This window comes from Carcharhinus amblyrhynchos, chromosome 2 (genome assembly GCF_965287045.1).
Source record: "Carcharhinus amblyrhynchos chromosome 2, sCarAmb.v2.hapA, whole genome shotgun sequence".
NCBI lineage: Eukaryota > Metazoa > Chordata > Chondrichthyes > Carcharhiniformes > Carcharhinidae > Carcharhinus > Carcharhinus amblyrhynchos.
Window position 1 is genome coordinate 88,973,443 of NC_137325.1, and position 18,775 is coordinate 88,992,217.

General features: G+C 42.0%; 1 protein-coding gene across 2 annotated transcripts in view; it reads right to left on the reverse strand.

Moving 5' to 3' along the window:
- cobl (cordon-bleu WH2 repeat protein) overlaps positions 1-18,775 on the reverse strand; it is a 346,895-nt gene that overhangs the window by 9,527 nt on the left and 318,593 nt on the right. The window contains exons 13-14 of one of the 2 annotated variants that reach the window (XM_080209137.1): positions 1,626-1,847; positions 159-523 (exon numbers count right to left, since the gene is read on the reverse strand). In XM_080209137.1, coding sequence (XP_080065263.1) covers positions 467-523; positions 1,626-1,847 — 279 coding nt within the window. In that variant the 3' untranslated portion in view covers positions 159-466. Of the gene's footprint in view, positions 1-158; positions 524-1,625; positions 1,848-18,775 lie in introns of those variants that run through there. The other variant, XM_080209130.1, reaches the window with a different exon arrangement.

Here is an 18,775-nt window from a genome sequence, read left to right on the forward strand (position 1 = left end):
GGACTGCAGCAGTTCACTACCACCTTCTCAAGGGCAATTAAAAATGGACAATAAATGCCGACCTTGGTAACAACACTCACAACCGATAATGGGAAAAACAGGTACTAATGGCACACACAACTAGCTGTTTCCTTGACAAATGATTTAGTCACAAAAACTGCCCAGTTTGTAATTTTTATTGCAGAGGTTGATATGTGCAAAGAGTAACAGTGATGAGGGGGAAGATCCATTGAGAATTCTTCTTCATTGGCGTCCTGTATTAGGTCCTGTGCAGCCTCTGGCAAACTGCTTTGCAGCGAGCCTCCTGAGTTTTTAGTTGCTCCTCAAGACTGCTATTAAAGGTAGGTTCTCCAAGTGACTGTCTTTTTTATGGTGACATGCTAAAATACATTAAATAACAATGTCTTGGATATTTTGACTGCCTGGCACTTGAGCATGCATTTGTTGTATCCAAGCACCAGAATTATCACTTCACAACATCAATTGCAATTTTATGATGATCCTGCCCATGTGTGTATAGATGCTAAGGAGAAATAAAAAAATAAAAAATGAGTGAGTGTTTTGATTATCCAAAGATCAGCTCCTCTCTGTACAAAACCAAAAGTGGTAAATGGAGGATGGGTGTAAAACGAAGAAATTCTGAGTGCTTCCTCAAAATTTGTCTGTGACTTGCATGATCTGGTATGAATTGTTGTGCACAAGTTACACACTAATTCATAAGAGAGCACTGTTTTTTTTCGTTACAGCAAGGGCTTTGGAAAATCCTACTCTGCAGCAGAACCTGATGAATTAAGCATGGTGGTGCTCCTCAAGGTCCAGGGATGGCAGTGTTGGGGAACTGGCTGCAACAGTACGCACTTCATAAAAAAAGCATCAGTTATTTATTTTGTGCAGTAAAGTACTGCTGATTAACAGATGTTATTTATCTCAGATATTGTCTTCCTACACCTGATCCTGTCAGCTCACTCACCCACTCCGACCTCCTCCCTGCAGAATATACAAGCTGACCTGTCACAATTATGTGCCCAGTGAGTCCAAGGTGCTTGCCTGGTTTAGTGGCACATTCACAAAGCTTCGCGGAGACCTGTACTCCCAAACTCATGTAGCATACAAGCGGCCATTGCTATATCAAGTTCCCTTTCAGGCTCAGGAAAGGGAATTCCCAGTTCACAGAGTAACTGTGGTTCCACATCCAGTGGCTGTGTTTTACATTATACAGAGTAGATCTGAGGCTGTTTCACCCTTCATTTTCCTAGGGTTTTCACTAAATTAGGCTAGAGATACCCATAGAATTTTGGGCCCAAGTTATTTTTTTGAAGCTTCTCAATTTCCCCTTACTCATTTAGCTTTACATGCAGATCACCTGATGTCCAGGAGTTGGGAGTAACCTGCTGCCTGACAATGCAGATCCGAAATTGGCTACTGGGAAATGGGGGAAAGGAAAATGGCCATTCTGACGCTGGTTAACATTCCTTAACTATTCAATGCTCTCTGTGGGAACAACTAATCACCAAACAGATAATCATTATTGCATGAAAATTTATTTGGGAGGAGAAAAAGGAATGAATTATGAAACTGTATTTTAATATATAAAAAACAATGTGTAATTGTTATAGAATGCTTACCTTTCTTAGGCGAGATGCACCAGAGCCAGACTGAATCGCTTCCAATAATGCAGCTCGTGAGTCTTCTAAATTTGTAATAGATTTGGTAGCAAACTTCTCACTTTTAGGAAAATCTGGAGAAGGAGCAGGAGGAAGACCACTGGAAGAACCTGTAGCTGGTTGTCTAGTTTGATAATATTCTCTTGTTTTATTATGAATTTCTTTCGATGTTGCTGAAGATGTCTGTCAAAATAGTTAATAATACTTATCACCAAAAGGGTGTAACAACTTGTTCGGTAATTATGAATGAACAAAACAGAAAGTTGCAGTGATTGTTGCAAGTTATCTGTGAATAAAACTCATGCACTTTTAAAGAGGCAAGTCTTCATATCAAAAATTATTTGAACCTGAGAAAGGGTCAATGATGAGTACACTGACTTTAAACGTGTGCTGTGCATTTTTAACTTTATTGTGTGAAATTATTTGTTGTGAAAATACAATATAACCTTATTGAAGGTCTTTGCTTCAAAAATATTATAGTTCTGCTCAGTACATCTCAAAATTTGCCTGTCCAACTTCTTTCAGAGGCTGGCCCAACAAATAGAATTATGGAACAAAAACAGAAAATGCTGGAAAATCTCTGCAGGTCTGACAGCATCTGTGGGCATGATGTGGATATGCCGGCGTTGGACTGGAGTAAACACAGTAAAAAGTCTGACAACACCAGGTTTAAGTCCAACCGATTTATTAGATAGTAAACTCACAAGCTTTCGGGGTTTGTCCCTTCGTCAGGTGACCTTCATATAAATCAGTTGGACTTAAACCTGGTGTTGTCAGACTTTTTACAGCATCTGTGGAGAGAGAAATAGTGCCAACGTTTTGAGTCTGAATGATTCTTCCCAAAATGTTCGCTCTATCATCTTTCCACAGATGCTGTCAAACCTGTTGAGATTTTTTGTTTTTGTTTCAGATTCCAGCATCTGCAGTAATTTACTTTTATCTTAGATACAATTATAGTCCTGTTGTATTTGGCACTGTACCACATTGGTCCTCGAAACCACTACAGATTACCTGCAATTTGCTTATGTATCAAATTGAAAATGTGGCTGTCACAAGTGTGGGCATCTGAATATCTTGCATTCAGCAAGGTGGTCGTACTGCCCAATATCTAATTATGGCAGTGCAATCCCATGGGCATTACTGCAGAATCTCCCATGATCTGAGCCGGAGAATGTGTCTTTTACATATGCCCCTGAATTCGTCTCCTAACTTTTCGAAGATGACCTAAACCACTTGGGTGAGAAAAGGTTAGATATAAATTATGAAGCTATTTTCTTTCAGTCAGAAAATGGTATGTAAAACAGTCGAAGTACATCTACTCAAACTTGCTTCACTCCTCAAACGGCGGCAGAAAAAAACTTCAGCTCCAGCCTTTTAGTAAGTCAGGAAGGCGAATGGGATGCTGGCCTTCATAGCGAGGGGGATTGAATATAAAAGTAGGGAGGTCTTGTTGCGGCTGTATAGGGCATTGGTGAGGCCGCAGCTGGAGTACTGTGTGCAGTTTTGGGCGCCGTACTTACGCAAGGATGTTTTGGCCTTGGAGGGAGTGCAGAGGAGGTTCACTAGGCTGATACCGGAGTTGAGGGGGTTGAGCTATGAGGAGAGGCTGAATAAACTAGGCTTGTACTCGTTAGAGTTTAGAAAAATGAGGGGAGATCTCATTGAGACGTATAAGATGATGAATGGGATGGATAGGATAGAGGTGGAGAGACTCTTCCCGCTCAGAAAGGATAGTAGGACTAGGGGGCACAGCCTCAAGATAAAGGGGGGAGCGGTTTAGAACGGAGTTGAGAAGGAACTTCTTCACTCAAAGGGTGGTGAATCTCTGGAATTCTCTGCCCGTTGAAGTGGTGGAGGCTACCTCGCTAAATATTTTTAAGACGCGGGTTGATGGGTTTTTGATAAGCGAGGGGATTAAGGGTTATGGGGAGAGGGCGGGAATGTGGAACTGAGCCACGACAGATCAGCCATGATCTTATTGAATGGCGGGGCAGGCTCGAAGGGCTAGATGGCCTACTCCTGCTCCTATTTCTTATGTTCTTATGTTCTCTCTAATGAATTTTCAATGGTAAGAGTTGACCTTCCGCATTTAACTTCTAGTTCTAGGCCAAGTGCTGTGTATCGTAGTCTTTGCTTAGAAACTTACGGCCCCTCAAGCATGGACTTGTGTTGCCATTATTTTTGAGAGTTCTTGGACTCTGCAGCCCTGTCACATCCAATTGTAAATGGTGGTAGGTAAATACCAATCAACAAGAGGAGGAAGCTCCAAAAACACCCGCATCCTCAATGGTGCTAGAACCAAGCAAGTTAATACAAAAGGCAAGGCTTAAGCATCAGGCAGAAATGCCAAATAGGTGTTTTGTCCCAACTTAATCCACAGGCTCACATAATTATAAATGTGAGGCCTTGACAATTCACTTCACTCCACATGATGTCAAGAAATGGATGAATGCAGTGAATACATTAAAGGATATCGATCCTGAAAACATCCCATCTGTAGTATTAAGACTTCCCCAACAGGAATGATAAATAAACTGTGGCTAACAAAAAAGTTAAAAACTTCATTAAATTAACAAAAGTGGCTTGTATGATTGCCAAAATAGTGGTAACCCCAAGGATTGTGAGCCATTTCGAATCCAGCAAAGGACCAAGAAACTGATAAATAAAGGAAAATAGGAATATAAATACAAGTTAGCGAGAACTATAAAGACAGACTACAAAAGCGTATTTTGGTATGTGAAAAGTTGGGGGAAGATGATGCTATAGTGGTAATATCAGAGTTGAGTGCCAGCTCCAATTGTGGGGGGGTGGGGGAGGGTCAAGGGCAAGAGACCCCAAGACCATCCTGGTGAGCTGGGGGGGATGTTTATTGTTGTTCTGATCGGAGTGTCTTTTAAAGATAGCACCCTGATCTCAGTGAAGCTGGATTTTCCCAGTGCATTGAGGTCCCAAAGCATGACAGCGTGAAATATGCTCTCTTGATTTTTTTGGTAGAGTGTAGTAGGATCTGGAGAAAGAACTCCAGAGAGAAACACATTGGTTTTCTTACCGGAAAACATGACACTGCCATTTTTTGGTAAGATTTCACTCAGAATCTAACCACCTGCCCATGACATTCAATGGTATTATCGGTGCCGAATCTCCCACTATCAACATCCCCCACTATCAACATTGAAACCTAACATGCAGGTGAAACAAGCAATAGGAAGATGACTGGTATGTTGGCCTTTATCATAAGAGTAGGAATACTGTATGCAGTTTTGGTTCCTTTACCTTAGGAAGGATATTACTGCCAAAGCGGGATTGCAATGATGGTTCACCAGAGTTGTTCTCAGGATGAAGAGACTGTCCTATTAAGACGGTTCGAACAACGAGACCTATATGCCTTCATTTCAAAGAATGAGTGCTGACAATATTGAAACCGACAAAATACTTAAAGGGATAGACAGGTAGCTGCAGGCAAGATGTTTTCCCTGGTTAGGGAGTCTAGAACGAGGGGTGACAATTTCAGAATAAGGGGGAAGCCACTGAGGACAGGGATCAGGAGAATTTCATTTACTCAGAGGCTTGTGGGAGAAAGGCATAGAAGTGGATGATCAACCAAGATTGTATTGAATGGTAGAGGAGGCTCGATGGGCTGAGTGGCCTACTTCTGCTCCTATGTCAATTTTATAATACAAATGAGAAACCAGTTAGAACATAGAAAGTTCTGAGGGGAAGTAGAAAAAGAAATAAGAGCAGCAAAGGAAGAGTAGGCAAAAAGGTAGCTAATATAGAAGTAAATTCAAAGATCTTCTACAAATATATGAATAATAAAAGATCAGTAATAGAATAATTGGGGCTGATTAAGGACCAAAAATAATAAATTATGCAGGGAGGCAGAGGGAACGGCTAAGATACAAAATTAGTACTTTGCATCTGACTTTACCAAGAAAGAAGGTTCTCCCAAAGTCACAGTAAAAGTGAAAGTAATTGAGACACTGGATGGGCAGAAAATTAATAAACGGAATGCACTGGGAAGTCTAGTTGTTGCCAGGACCAGATCGTATACATCCAAGGATACTGAGGGAAGGGTAAAAATCGCAAAGGTACTGGACATAATCTTCCAATCTTCCTTAGATAGAGGTGGTATCAGAGAACTGGAGAATTACAAATGTTCTTTGTCTTCTTCATCTTCACGCAGCCTCCTCAGTTGTCCAAAGGTTGCCAATCATGGCTCTCCACACTCTCTTGCAGTTCCTTACATTGAATAGCCCATGCCTAATAGTCAGTCCTTGATGTCATACCTCCACTTTGTCTGCCTTGCTGGCACACTTTTCCCTTTAACATAAACCTCTATGGTATTGACAAATATATTACCACTGGATCCTCAAGTCACCCATCCAGACAATGACAGGTTTTTTTTGGCTATGTTCTTTAGCAAGCTAATGTTACACCCTTATACAAAAAAGTGTATAAGGATAAGCCCAACAATTACAGACCTCTCAGAACTTGAGTAGTTAAAGAGAAGTTAAAATGACCAGGCTGTTGTTGAATTCCTTGGACTCTTCTCAAAAATGACAGGAACAAGTGACTGATGCAGCAAGAATGCATCAAGGCTGCTGCCAGGATAGCAGACATTCACTGACACGATGCTCTGTGCATGGCCACACACCAACTGCACATGAGGAATCTGAGAGGATTTGAAGATGCTGACGGGATAATTCCTTTCATAAGGGAAAAGACAGAGATAAGGAAAATCTGCATCAAGTGTCATCAGTACTTGGACATTATGAATGATCAAAAAGCACAACATTTTTTCCCCTTTCTTCAACTTTGCTAATGAACAATCTTTTGCTGTGTACATAGTTGCTTATTTCTTGTTCCATGTGAATTTATTTCTCATTAAAATGTATCCCCTATTCCTTACACCTTCTGTTTAACTGATCGAGATAACTTTTAATGCTGTTTATTTCTCTTGTCATCCAATCACATAATTTTCAAAAACTCGCAACTTAAAAACGCAACTACTTTCTGCCAAGTAATTTATAAATAATGTGAACAAGGGACCCAAAAGAAAACCTGGTGAAACTTCACTTATCATTGCCTGCAGGCAGAATTCCTTTTCACATCTCTCATCCTTGCAATTCTTATTGCCCAGTCACTTTTCAAACCCGCATATTCATTTTATTAATTTCACAATCTTTAATCCTAAAATAAATTCTCATGTGCATAATATTATCATGTGCTGGTTCTGAAAACTAAAGTAATTTATGCATAGTGAATAACTCTACAAACTGTTTTATCATCTCTCAAAAGAATTTGAGCAGATTACTGAGGTGAGTCAGATTGACAAAGTGACTGCTTAAGAGGTCAGATCACACTGCACGCTCATTGGCTGAAGGTCAGCAGCACATGTTTTCTCCTGGTTGATTCATTAAACAATGTCAATGTATTTAGTCAAGCACCTGGCCCTGATTCCCCATTGGACCACAAAAATATTCACAAGAGAAATTAAAATTTGTAAACCTCTTGCGCCACCTTTGTGCTCTGAATAAGTTTTGTGTCAATGGCAATGGAATTGGCAGGAAAGTTGTAGCTATGATGCAGAGCCTCCCTGTTTGACTAGGAGACTCCTTTACAGTCCACCCATCCTGCTGCATTGTCAGCTGATGCCAGGTTTCACTACTTAAAAGTGTCCTCTGCTATGTGATGGTGCATGGGAAACTCACTGGCACTTCAGAATTTAACTGTAATTGTGAGGAAACCAGTAAAGCGCAAGAGAGCCAGAAGTGGCTCTTTATTTCCTGTTCTGCCCTTGGGAATTTGCGGTTAACATTTGACCACAGGCTGTGAAATTGGACTGTATTGCATCCGCAGTTCTGCCGCAGATAATTGTACACAGAGCAAAAAAAAATTAAAGGTTTGGCAGAGGCAAAGAAAGCACAAATTTGTGTCATCAAAACAATGTTAGTAACAAGAGATCAATGATTGTAGGTGAGCACAGGAAGTAGAAATATAATTTGGTTTTATAAGCGATACACTCTGCCTTTTTAACAAAAAGCTGCAAGTGTAACTTTGGATTCACATTGCAAGACACGAGCGAGGTTGAAAAGATAGATGACTAGGTATATTGTGACCTAGTCATAAAGTGTCATCAAGCTTAGATTTTAAAATCCTCTGGGTTATTGCTGAGAAGAGAGACATGTTGCAGAAACTTTTCATCTTGCACACATCTGGACAATTGCAAGTTGATACTGATTGGCTGAGATGTTGCCACGGAGAAAGAAATGGGAAACTGTAGGCTCTCCAAGTTCCCAGATAATTTGCGGAGAAATAATCTTGCGATCCAATTAGCACCCTTACACCTGTAGTGTAAATTGTTATGATCACTTGAAATTTAGCATTCTTGAGTTTGTCCTGATAAGTCTAAGACGAAAAGCTTTGGCAACACTCTCTTTTCAGTAACATTCAAGTTTTGTACTGCCAAGTGACTATCTTCTAGACTATAGGGGGAAAGGAAGATTGAGGAATTACATAATTTTCAAACCTGAGGAAAGAATGAGCTATAGTAGAAAACAACAAGATCTATCCTAATTTCAGCACAGTGACAATGCCAACAGAAGGGACAATCATTTGGAAGTAGGTTTTGATGGAGAAAAATCAAATTGAGTGAAGTTAGCTATAAGAGGATTGTCTGTCAGGAGGCTAAGTATATGATTACTCAAATCTTCTGAGGAAAGAAATGGCACATGCTGCAGGATTTAATATAAAATTACAGGGCTCGGTCTGCAAACTGCATGACACATTGTCAGTTTAAGAACTGTCAGGATTTGTGGGAAGATGCAGTGCCACCTCAAATCACTCGCCCAACCAATCAATCTGTCATCTGATGTAAGTTTTCTTACATCTTGTTCAGAGAGTGAAAGAGCTTGGCCAAGTTGGAAGCAGTAAATTTTTTGACAGAGTTAGACTTTCAAAAGACTGAAACTCATTAGTGCACTATTTTTAGCACACCAGTTAGTATATCTGAATTGTTTACCTGAGTTATAGGTTTAATTAAGAAACAGAACTTGACACAAACATAATGGGGATGATTTTACTATCGTGTTACATCTGAAAATGAGGGCAATGCAGTGGTAAGGTTGGGCATTAAGTGTTTCGTGCATTTAGTGATGGTTTTCATGACCAATGCCATTTTACGAGCACCAGATTTCCAGCATGGTCAGCCTCTCGTCCAAAATGAGCGAGAGGCAGGTTAATATACGGACATTTATTATAATGCTGTTTTATATCTGCTTGGTGAGCTTGGCGCTTAATTGTCCGGACCCGCCCCACTTTATGACCTCTCCGGGAAAGGTTTCACCAGTGAGGAATAGACATGCTCTCCATGAACATGGAGCCATCGAATTCTCCTCGCCGGTGGAACCAGAGATCACCAGAGATCATTAGGGCCCTCCGGGGAGGCTGAGGGCAAAGAGGGGGGGTTTTCCCCTTGGGCAGTGCCAGACTGGCAGTGCCACCCTGGCACCTGGGTAATGCCCACCTCTCTGCAGGGATCAATGTGGGGAGGGGAGGGAGATGAGGCCTGCTGCCTCTCTGCAGTGATCAGTTGAGGGCAGGGAGGGAAAAGGGACCCAATGCCACCCCAGGGGGACCAGTGGGGGGACAGCGGCAGGTCCCTGATCAGTGGGGGGAGGGTGGTGGGTCTGTGATTGGTAGGGGAGGGGGATTCTACGATCAGTCTAGGTGATGTGTGGGAGGTCGGTGAAAGCTGAATCTTATGCAGTGGGCCCCCGTGATTGCAGGGGGCTGGACCTGCTTCAGGCAGCCTGTGCTGGGAGGGCCTGACAGCTCTCTCTTTTCTGTCAGGCCCCTGCTACTGCTAATGCGCATGTGTAGTATCAGAGACCTGCACATGCGCACTCCCTCCCACTGCAGGGTTTCGGTCACGTTAAACCCCGCCCACAGGTTTCTGCATTGAACAAGACTTGTTCAGAATTATGCAGGCAGGGTGCATATGGAGAGGCCTGAAAACACACTCAATAGATGGATCTGAAACTCTCCCAGTTTCAAATCTGCCCAGCACTTAGGAAAAAAGGTAACATCAGCCCCATTGTGTTGAAGAATTACAATTTCTTAGGAGAAAAAGAATTTGACATATGAAAAATCTTAACTTTCTTGAAGGCTTTGGTAATGGAGGTGTTTTAAAGTTTTATTTGAGATCAAAAGATATACTAACGCCAAGACTATTGACAAGTGAAACCTCACCTTAGAACCATGAGGTGGGTGCAGTAGGTGGGACTTGCAAGGACATGAAAAAATTGCACCTTTGAAGAATTGAAAATCAAGATGTTTATTTCATATCGGAGGACATTGACAGGTATAATAGTGTAGTGTGTATTTTACTATATTAGTAATATGTAAACCTGTACTTAAATTCCAGAGAATGCAAATTCAAATTACCATGGCAGCATGAGAATTTGAATTCAATTTAAATTATCTGCATTAGTAAAGGTGACCACGTAACTGCTTAAAAAAACTCCACGAGTTCACCAATGTCCTTTAGTGACAGAAATCTGCCACACTTATGCTAGTATGACTCTAGTCCCACAGCAATATGTTGACATTTTGCTGTCATGAAAGCACCAATTAATTTTAAATGGTTAGAAAATCCTGTGGAGCTCAAAAACCTCTCCCTCCAAATTCCTGATATGTGTTGAGTTGGAGAGAGCATCATTTAAAAAATGAACCTGAGGTTAAAAAAACCCCTGATTTAACTGTTTCTATTGCACTGGTACAAGCCCAAATTCAGCAATCCAACTCATCTGAACTTTTGTAATTACAACTGCCCTTGATGCACGTGACGTTATAAACGCCTCCATTAATACATACACATATAAACAGTCATGACATTTAAGTTAATCATTTAATCCCTTTCCACTTGTGCAATATTTTTTCGATACTGTCTTTTTTGCACTTACTTATCTAACTTTCATGCTGATTTCAGATTTTATTCAACGTCCTAACCTACTAAATGAGATATGTTTCAGTGGCATATTGAGCAAAATAAGGTAACTTTCTTGATATAACAACATTCTTATTTTTGCAAAGATGTGTGAGGCCAGACATGATAATATCCACTTTTGAAGACCTGATACTATTCCGTTGAAGATGAATAGTTTTACCTTTTATCACATGACAATACACTTAAATTTTAACACTTATATTCTGCTTTGTAAACATCCCAATTAAAAAGTGGAATACTTCATCTTTTATTACGTTTATTTCAGAGTTGCTGATTCTACTGTTTGTACATCTGTTGCTGTTCCCTGTCATTACCCTGTCACATTTGATCAAAGTTTTGGCAGCAATCTGCTCAGAAACATGATCTGTGTTTCTTCAGAGCACAAGGTTCTTTCAATTCCTTCTAGTATGGCAGAGAAAAGGAGGTGTTTTGAATGCAAGTTCTTTTCTATGTTGATCTTATTTCGGGATTCATAAATGACTCTGTTAATGTCTTCAAATCTCACATTAATTTTCATCTCCAAATCCCTTGGCTTGATGGCAGGTGATACCAGCTCATACTGTCAATAAAATGACTGAAGCTCCAGACTTTGGAAGGTACTTTCTCCACAATTTTTGTCAGATATTTGTCTCCATTTCACATACGGTTAACAAGCCACTGTTTAGGTATAGCTGCTACTGAAATTCATTTAGTAAATTTCCTTAGTCCACTTAATTCTCAATTGTTGCTTTAATAGGTGCATATCCTATCTGTCATCCGCACAGTCAATAATGAAGCACAAGATGCAGAGAAGATGTTGCAAAGATAGAACTTGCCCCAATATCCATGGGTTCTTTTAATAAAATCTTAAGAGGCAGTCTCAAATGAAAGAAGACAACTCCAACAATTTAGTGCTCCTCCAGTACTGTACTGAAGAGTCACCATAGCTTATATGCTCAAGTGTCACTTACGGCAAGTGTTAGAGGCTATATTTATAAATTAAAGCCAGAACAAATCAGGAGATGAAGACTGTTTTTCATGACAGTAGTGAGAAGTATGTGAAATAGATTACTGGCATGGGCGATGGTTCAGGAAAACTTAAGGGGCTTGAAACAGGAAGTAGAGAGGTACTTGTCAGCAAATGGAGGTTTGGCACTATTACCAAGGGAATTCTATGGCTAAGGTGGGCTTGAAGGACCAAGGGGACTTTCCTGCCTGAAACTGCTACTGGAGAAAAATGTGACCACTGCCACCCCCTCCCCACTTCCCACCAAACTCCTGGAGGAAATATTGAAATATTATGGGTGATGCTGTTAAATGGTTTGAGGGTGGGAGGGTTGCTTCAGTGCATTTGATGACTTCGCACCATTAGCAATTTTCACTTGCCTGAATTCAGGCACAGGATGACTGCTTGCCCAGAGAAGGTTTACTGCCCATTTCAGCCCCCACAACTTTAAGTATCGCCCTCAAATTAAAATAGGCTCGAGGAATAGCATGTAAACGCAGGGGGTGGGATTCTCCCAGAAAGATTCTAAGAGCTGAATTTGTGTAAAAACTAGAGTAAATCCTGCTGTTTTTATCAGTGGGATTTTCACCATGTATCTCCCATACTTTGTATGCTGCAGAGTGCCCTAATGTGAATCCCATTAAAAATCCAGGGTTGGGATCTATTCCCACTGGAGAGGCTGGCAGTACAGTGCTGAGCGGGCCACTGTCGATCAGTTCATAGCGGAGGTTGGTGCTTGCACAGCCCCACACTGCCAGTCTACCGATCCCTAGCCAGCCCTGCAACCCTCCATTGCTGGCTGCTCAACCCCTCATGCCTCGATCCCCTCACCTACAGCCCGCCTCAATTTCACCCCCCCACCCCCCACGCACTCCGACCCCCTCTCTCCACCTCCTGCAGTCCCAACACCACCAGCAGGCTGACTCCCACCTACCCACCTCAATGGTCAGCCCCGATCCCACCCTCCGTCACCGCTGAGTGCAGAATGTCAGCTAGACCCCTCCAGCCTCCACCGATCTCCCTCCCACCCCCTCCACGCTTCCCTCCCCTCAGACACTCTAGCCCTGCCACCTTGTCACTGCCTGATGTCTGATGGACAGTACTAAAGTGTCCCTTGGGCATTGGCACTTTGCCTCTTGGGCAGTGCCAGGGGACCAGACTGACACTGCCAAGCTGGCAATGCCCAGAAGACATCACCCCTTACCTCAGCCTCCTGGGGGCCTCAATGGTTTCTCTTCACTCCAGCGGGGTTGGGCTGCCAGCTCCCCTCTAGTGGGGAGCTATTGTAAACCCCGCTGAAGTGAAACACTCCTGGCGACTTGCAGCGGGTGTCAGGCTAGCAGGCCTGGAGGCTTCAGTCCCGTGTCCACTAATTATATTTAAATCACATTTAAATAATTTCTGATTTCCTATGCGGAGCTGATGGCGCCAAAACCCGGCAGCTGGAGATGTGCGAGGCCACGTGCCCAGCAGGAAGCCCGCTACACGGCCTCCACTTGAGTCTCCTGGCTTGTTATGCTGCAATCACCTCCCCCCCAGGATCTTCTTATTTAAACCTGTACACCTGCATAGGGGAAAGCAGGTCAGGGCTTTTCTTTCCTGCAGCACTGCAATGATAGCATGAGAAAGATTAGGTGACTGAGATAGAGGTAGTACTTCAAGAAGTTTAGGGAAAGAACTGTTGACTATTATACAACACCACTCAAAAATGGGTTACAATATCTTAGCAGCAGATAGCCAACAGAGTTAATGGTGTGCACAGGATCCAGTGGTCTTTAATACATGTTAGGACGAAGCTAGTTGACTTGATGTAAGCTTTGAGAAGACGTAAGTACAGTTTTCCTGATACATTGAGATGATTAATTGGCTCAAAAGCAGCACTGGTTCTGCTCCATTGCTCTGTGTATGGAAACTTGTCATTATGCAGTCTATTCATTAACATAACTTATTGCTGCTCCAGCTGGTCTTATAATATGTTGCAATCGGCCATATTATTGAATGCCAGCAACCAGTGGAAAAGCAACAAAAAAGACTTGCATTTATGTATGGTCTTTCATAACCACAGGATATCCCAAAGTGCTTTATATCTCGTGAAATACTTTTGAAGCTTAGTTACTGACACCATACAGGAAACATAAGATGGGCTTATGGTTGCCTATTTTATATCAGGTAGTTAATAAGCACCTCCCTTTCAGCATCCATTCCAAATGGTGCTGTACATCTAGAATACTGTTAAGGACCACCCACTTAAATAAAATCCAGGGCCTAATGAATCGAGTGCACAGTTAGCATGCTTACTCCTGAAGCTCTGGCTTATGACTCTTTATTTGGGGCCTACTGTCAGCCTAATGATCTTTGTGCTTGACTTTATGGGGAGTAGATATTCAGAGTTGGCATCATATATTATCAACATCTTAGAGGACCTGCATATTTGTGAATTATGAGTGCTGAACAATCAGAAATATTAATAAAGTTCACTCTATGCAGTATTGTTGAAAAAAAAACAGCAGACTGAATGCTTATCTTACATCACCATATTGCAGCATTAGTTAATACAAGTAATCGAACTCAAACAAAAGGATGGTAGAAATCTTAAAGTGACTTGACACATGAAGTTGTTGTAAATCAAGCAACGTGCATATTTATTTAGTATTGCAAAACCTCAAGATAACAAGTGCTGCAGGGAAGCAAAAAAGAGCAAAGGAAATCTTAATTCTGTTCCCATATCCTGGAATAGGTTTTAATGTCACAGCCTTCAGCCTCAGTGGTGACCCATAACCCTCACTGATCCAAATTTTTCACAACCTAAATACAATTCTTTGTCTCAATGTTGTACCAACAAAATATAAATAGTGGTATTTTTTATGGGAATAAGATTTGCAGTTATATTCCCCATCCAATTCCTTTGAATTTGATACTACAATTAAGTTTCCTGAGAATTTTGACTGTTACTTCGATTTTTGTTCTTTCTGAATTTCATCTTCATCCTGTTTTTGCACAACTTATTTTAGCTTCTAACAACTTATCTGATGAAACTTTGTAATTTCTTCATTGTTCTTTCTTTGACTTGTCACAGCTCTATTTGGCATTTTATATGAATCTATGTCTATGCTTACTTTTTTCTTTCAGCTTTCCTACGTCACAATTATTTTATAGTAGTCACTTCGTGAAGGATTCACTAATTTCCAAATGATTTCTCTGTTCCCTTCAGTGTGGGTTTTTAAGGTATGTATTTACAAAGAAACAAAGAACAGTACAGCACAGCAACAGGCCCTATGGTCCACCAAGACACATTACATCTTTCTAAACTGAAGACCTTTTGCCTCTACGTGATCCGTATCCCTCTGTTTCCTGTCTATTCATGTACTTGTCATGAAGCCTCTTAACCATTGCAATTGTATCTTCTACCACCTCCTCTGGCAGTGCATTCCAGACACTTACCACCCTCAGTGTAAAAAATTTGTCTCTTGTGTCGCCTTTAAACTTTCCCCTCTTTACTGAAATTTATGTCCTCTAATAATTGACATTTCTATCCTGGGAAAAAGACTCCAACTATTCATTCTACCCATGCCATTCATAATTTTGTAAATTTCTGTCAGGTTGCCCTTCAGCCGCCGACATTCAAGTGAAAACAAACCAAGTTTGTCCAATCTCTCCTCATATTCTCCAGACCAGGGAACATCTTGGTAAACCTTTTCTGTACACTCTCCAAAGCCTCCACATTCTTCTGGTAGTGTGACAACCAGAATTGTATGTAATATTCCAAATGTGCCTGGCTCTAGAAAAAGTAGTTTAAAAGTCTTCACGAGTCCTATTTTCTGAGGGTGAAGAGAAATGGCATGACAGAAAGGAGAAATTGGTTGACTTTTTTCAGAAACTTCTAAGGCAGTCTACTGTTATGTTTGCAAATTATTCCCTGACTCCAGTAAATGGAAACAATCATTAATCAATAAGTACTTCAGCTGGAGAAATGCTGGAAGACATCTTGCTGATCATGAAACTTCCAAAAGTCATATTAAGGCTATGTGTGCGTTCAATCAAGGAAGTAAATCATCGGGGAGAATTGATTCTGCATTATTGGCTCAGTTTGAAAAGAAGTGTTCTTACACTTCTCAAGGTGCTGAGGCATGTCATTGACACAGTCAAACTGCTATCTATAGTCATTTGCGTATTTGTACTTTTTCACATTCCTGTGGCTTGCATTACTGATTTGAATTCATCAACTATGGGCTTGTTTCCATAAATTAAAAATCACCGAAGCAGTGATCTGTGTACTTTTAAGTTTTTTTTGTGGCTTGCATTGTGTGAGCTGAAGGTGGGTTTGGCCAGGAGGGCAATGGTGTCATTTGGGGGCAGGGGTTGATATCACTTGGGGTGGGCTTGACATCATCATGGGTGGGGGAGTTGGGTGTATAGGGTGTGACATCATGGAGCAGGCAGAGAATGGGCCCCCAAAAGTGTAAGTCTGCCTCTGCCCCTGCACTCTTAATTGAATCAGGGTTGATCCTTTGGCTTGATGATAATAATAGATTGAAGAATATGCCAGGCCATGAGGTTACAGATTGTGGCTGCTGCAGATGGCTCATATAGCCTCATTGCCACCACGTTTTCAACTGCTAGATCTGTTATGAATCTATCCGATTCAGCACAGTGGTTATTCCTACCAGTACTGTCATAAACAGATGCCCCTGTTACCTTGCAAGTTTGTGAGGGCTCACCAGCTCCTGCAGGTCCAGTCTGGCCAACATGCCCTTTGAGACGTGACTTGTTCAGTCAGTGGTGATACTACCAAGCCATACTTGGTGATGGATATTGAAGCCCCCCCAACTTGGGGCACATTCTGTATCCTTGATATCCTCAGCGTTTCTTTCAAATGGTGTTCAACATTGAGGAGCACTGCTTTAACAGCAGAGGAAAGGCTATATGTGGTAATCAATAAGAGGTTCCCTTTTACATGTTTGACCTGATGCAGTGAGACTTCATAGAATTCGGAGACAACATTGAGGATTTGGAGGGCCACTCCCTCCTGACTATTGTGATGCCACCCAGAACAAATGCAGAAATGGTGATCTGAGATTCTGAGATATTGGATGTAAGAAATGATTCAGTGAGGGTGATAATATCAGGCTGATTAGCCTATGAAACAGTCTCCCAATTTTGGCACAAGTCCTCAAATGTTAGTGAGGAGGATCAAGTAAGCAGGGAATGTCTTTGTTGTTTCTAATGCTTAGGTTGATGCCGGGTATCCTGGTCTGTTTTATTCTATTTCAACTTTTCTGTCATGGTTTAGTAAAATTAGACGATTTCAGAAGACAGTTAAGAATCAACCATATTACTGTGGCTCAAGTTCTACGTTGACCAGACTGGGTAAGGATGATATATTTGCTCCTCCGAATTAGAAGGGTTTTTTAATGAGTAAACAGTACTTTAATGGTCTTCATTATTGACCCGAGTATTTTATTCTGGATTTATTTGATGAGTTTAAATTTCCTCACATGCCATTGGCAGATTTGAACTCATTGGACTGAATTATGCATTGGAGTGTTGCTCAGTCCCCCAGAATAAATGTCAGTCACAAACTGACCGACATCAAACAAGGCCACCCTGCAGTGAAATCCCATGCTGACTGACATTAAGGAATGGTGGGGTGTCCAACCCTCAATGAGAGGGAGTCCTGTCCTCAAGAGCTGCCAGCTAATCTAATTGGCTTACAGCTCTAGTAGTGCTGGCAGCACTATTACTCAGTGATGGGCTGCTGGGATGTAACAGACCCCAGGGTGAAGACGACATGGCCGCTGAATGTAAGAGGTAAGTCTAGGCTCTGGATGGGGAAGATTCAAGATGCCTTGGGAAGGATGTGAGAGGTGGTGGGCAAGCTTTAGTGGCCAGGCAGGACATGACAATGGGTAGTGTAACTTCTTGAAGGGGGGTGCCCCCGACATGCGTAGGGTACTCCTCTCCTTCCTTCCTGCCTTTTAACCAGTTGGGTATAAAAAAATGCCTTGTTACTCCCATCTGCTTGCGCATGCCAACTGTATGGCTTGGGCAGGGTAATATTAGGGCCAACTGGCTTGTTAAGAAGCTCAACTGCCCATTAATTATTTTTTCAGAATGGGGACTGGGTTGCTGACTTCAACACCTGTCCACCTACCAATTTATCTGGACAGGGTCACAGGGGTGGACAGGATAGCAGTGCACTAGCCACCTGTCATAATAGGTGACCTAATGTCAAAAACATGCCTGCTGAGGGGCTTTAAGATCAAGCCCTATTATGGGATGGATTATACCTTGCAGTTTAGCTTCCCAAATCCCACATTAAATGTGGGAGTGAACCTGCCTCCGGTTCTCATTCTTGGCCGGTTGTACTTTTTTGGCTGAAGGAGCTTAATTATAATGAGGGGAGGCTTCCATCCGTCTCCCGTAGGGGACCTGCCTCAGAGAGTTGAGCAGTGGTGGCCTCTGCGAGAAGAAGACATTCAGCGAAGGACCCAGACTTCCAGATATGTCGGCGATGGGGGGTGGTCGGTGGAGCAGGAAGCATGTTCATCAGGATAGGAAGGGAGATAGATATCAGGAGGGAAAACTACTTGAAGGGCTCTGATTGGCATCTGGGACCTGGAAGGGAGGCAGAACACCAACACGGCCATACACCACGCCTCTCTCCCACCCTCCCAAAGTTCAACTTTTCACTCACCAGCAGCCCTCACAGGTTCAAATCCATCAGGTTTCACTTACCTGCTCGGCTCCATGTCAGGCACAGACCTCTCCATGCACCCACTAAATCCAAGTGGTGGCAGGATGAAGCTCTTAGATAGGCATTATTTGTCCACTTAAGGGCTTCAATTGGGCTATAGTCAGGCAGCCCACCCTACATCTCTCCCGCTGTTCATAACATCATGTTGGGCAAGAGTTGGATGTGTAAGTTTGCAGTGCTCCTGTAATGCGGTCCAAGGAGTGGTGCCTGACAAAAGGACTGTCTTTTGGGTTGACGTTAAACTAAGAAGACCCCATGTATTCTTTCAGATTAACATAAAATAACTTGTGACATTGTTCATAGAAGAGGTGAGGGCTTCTCCAATTCTGGCCAATATTTATCCTTCAACCTACTTCATTGGTCAA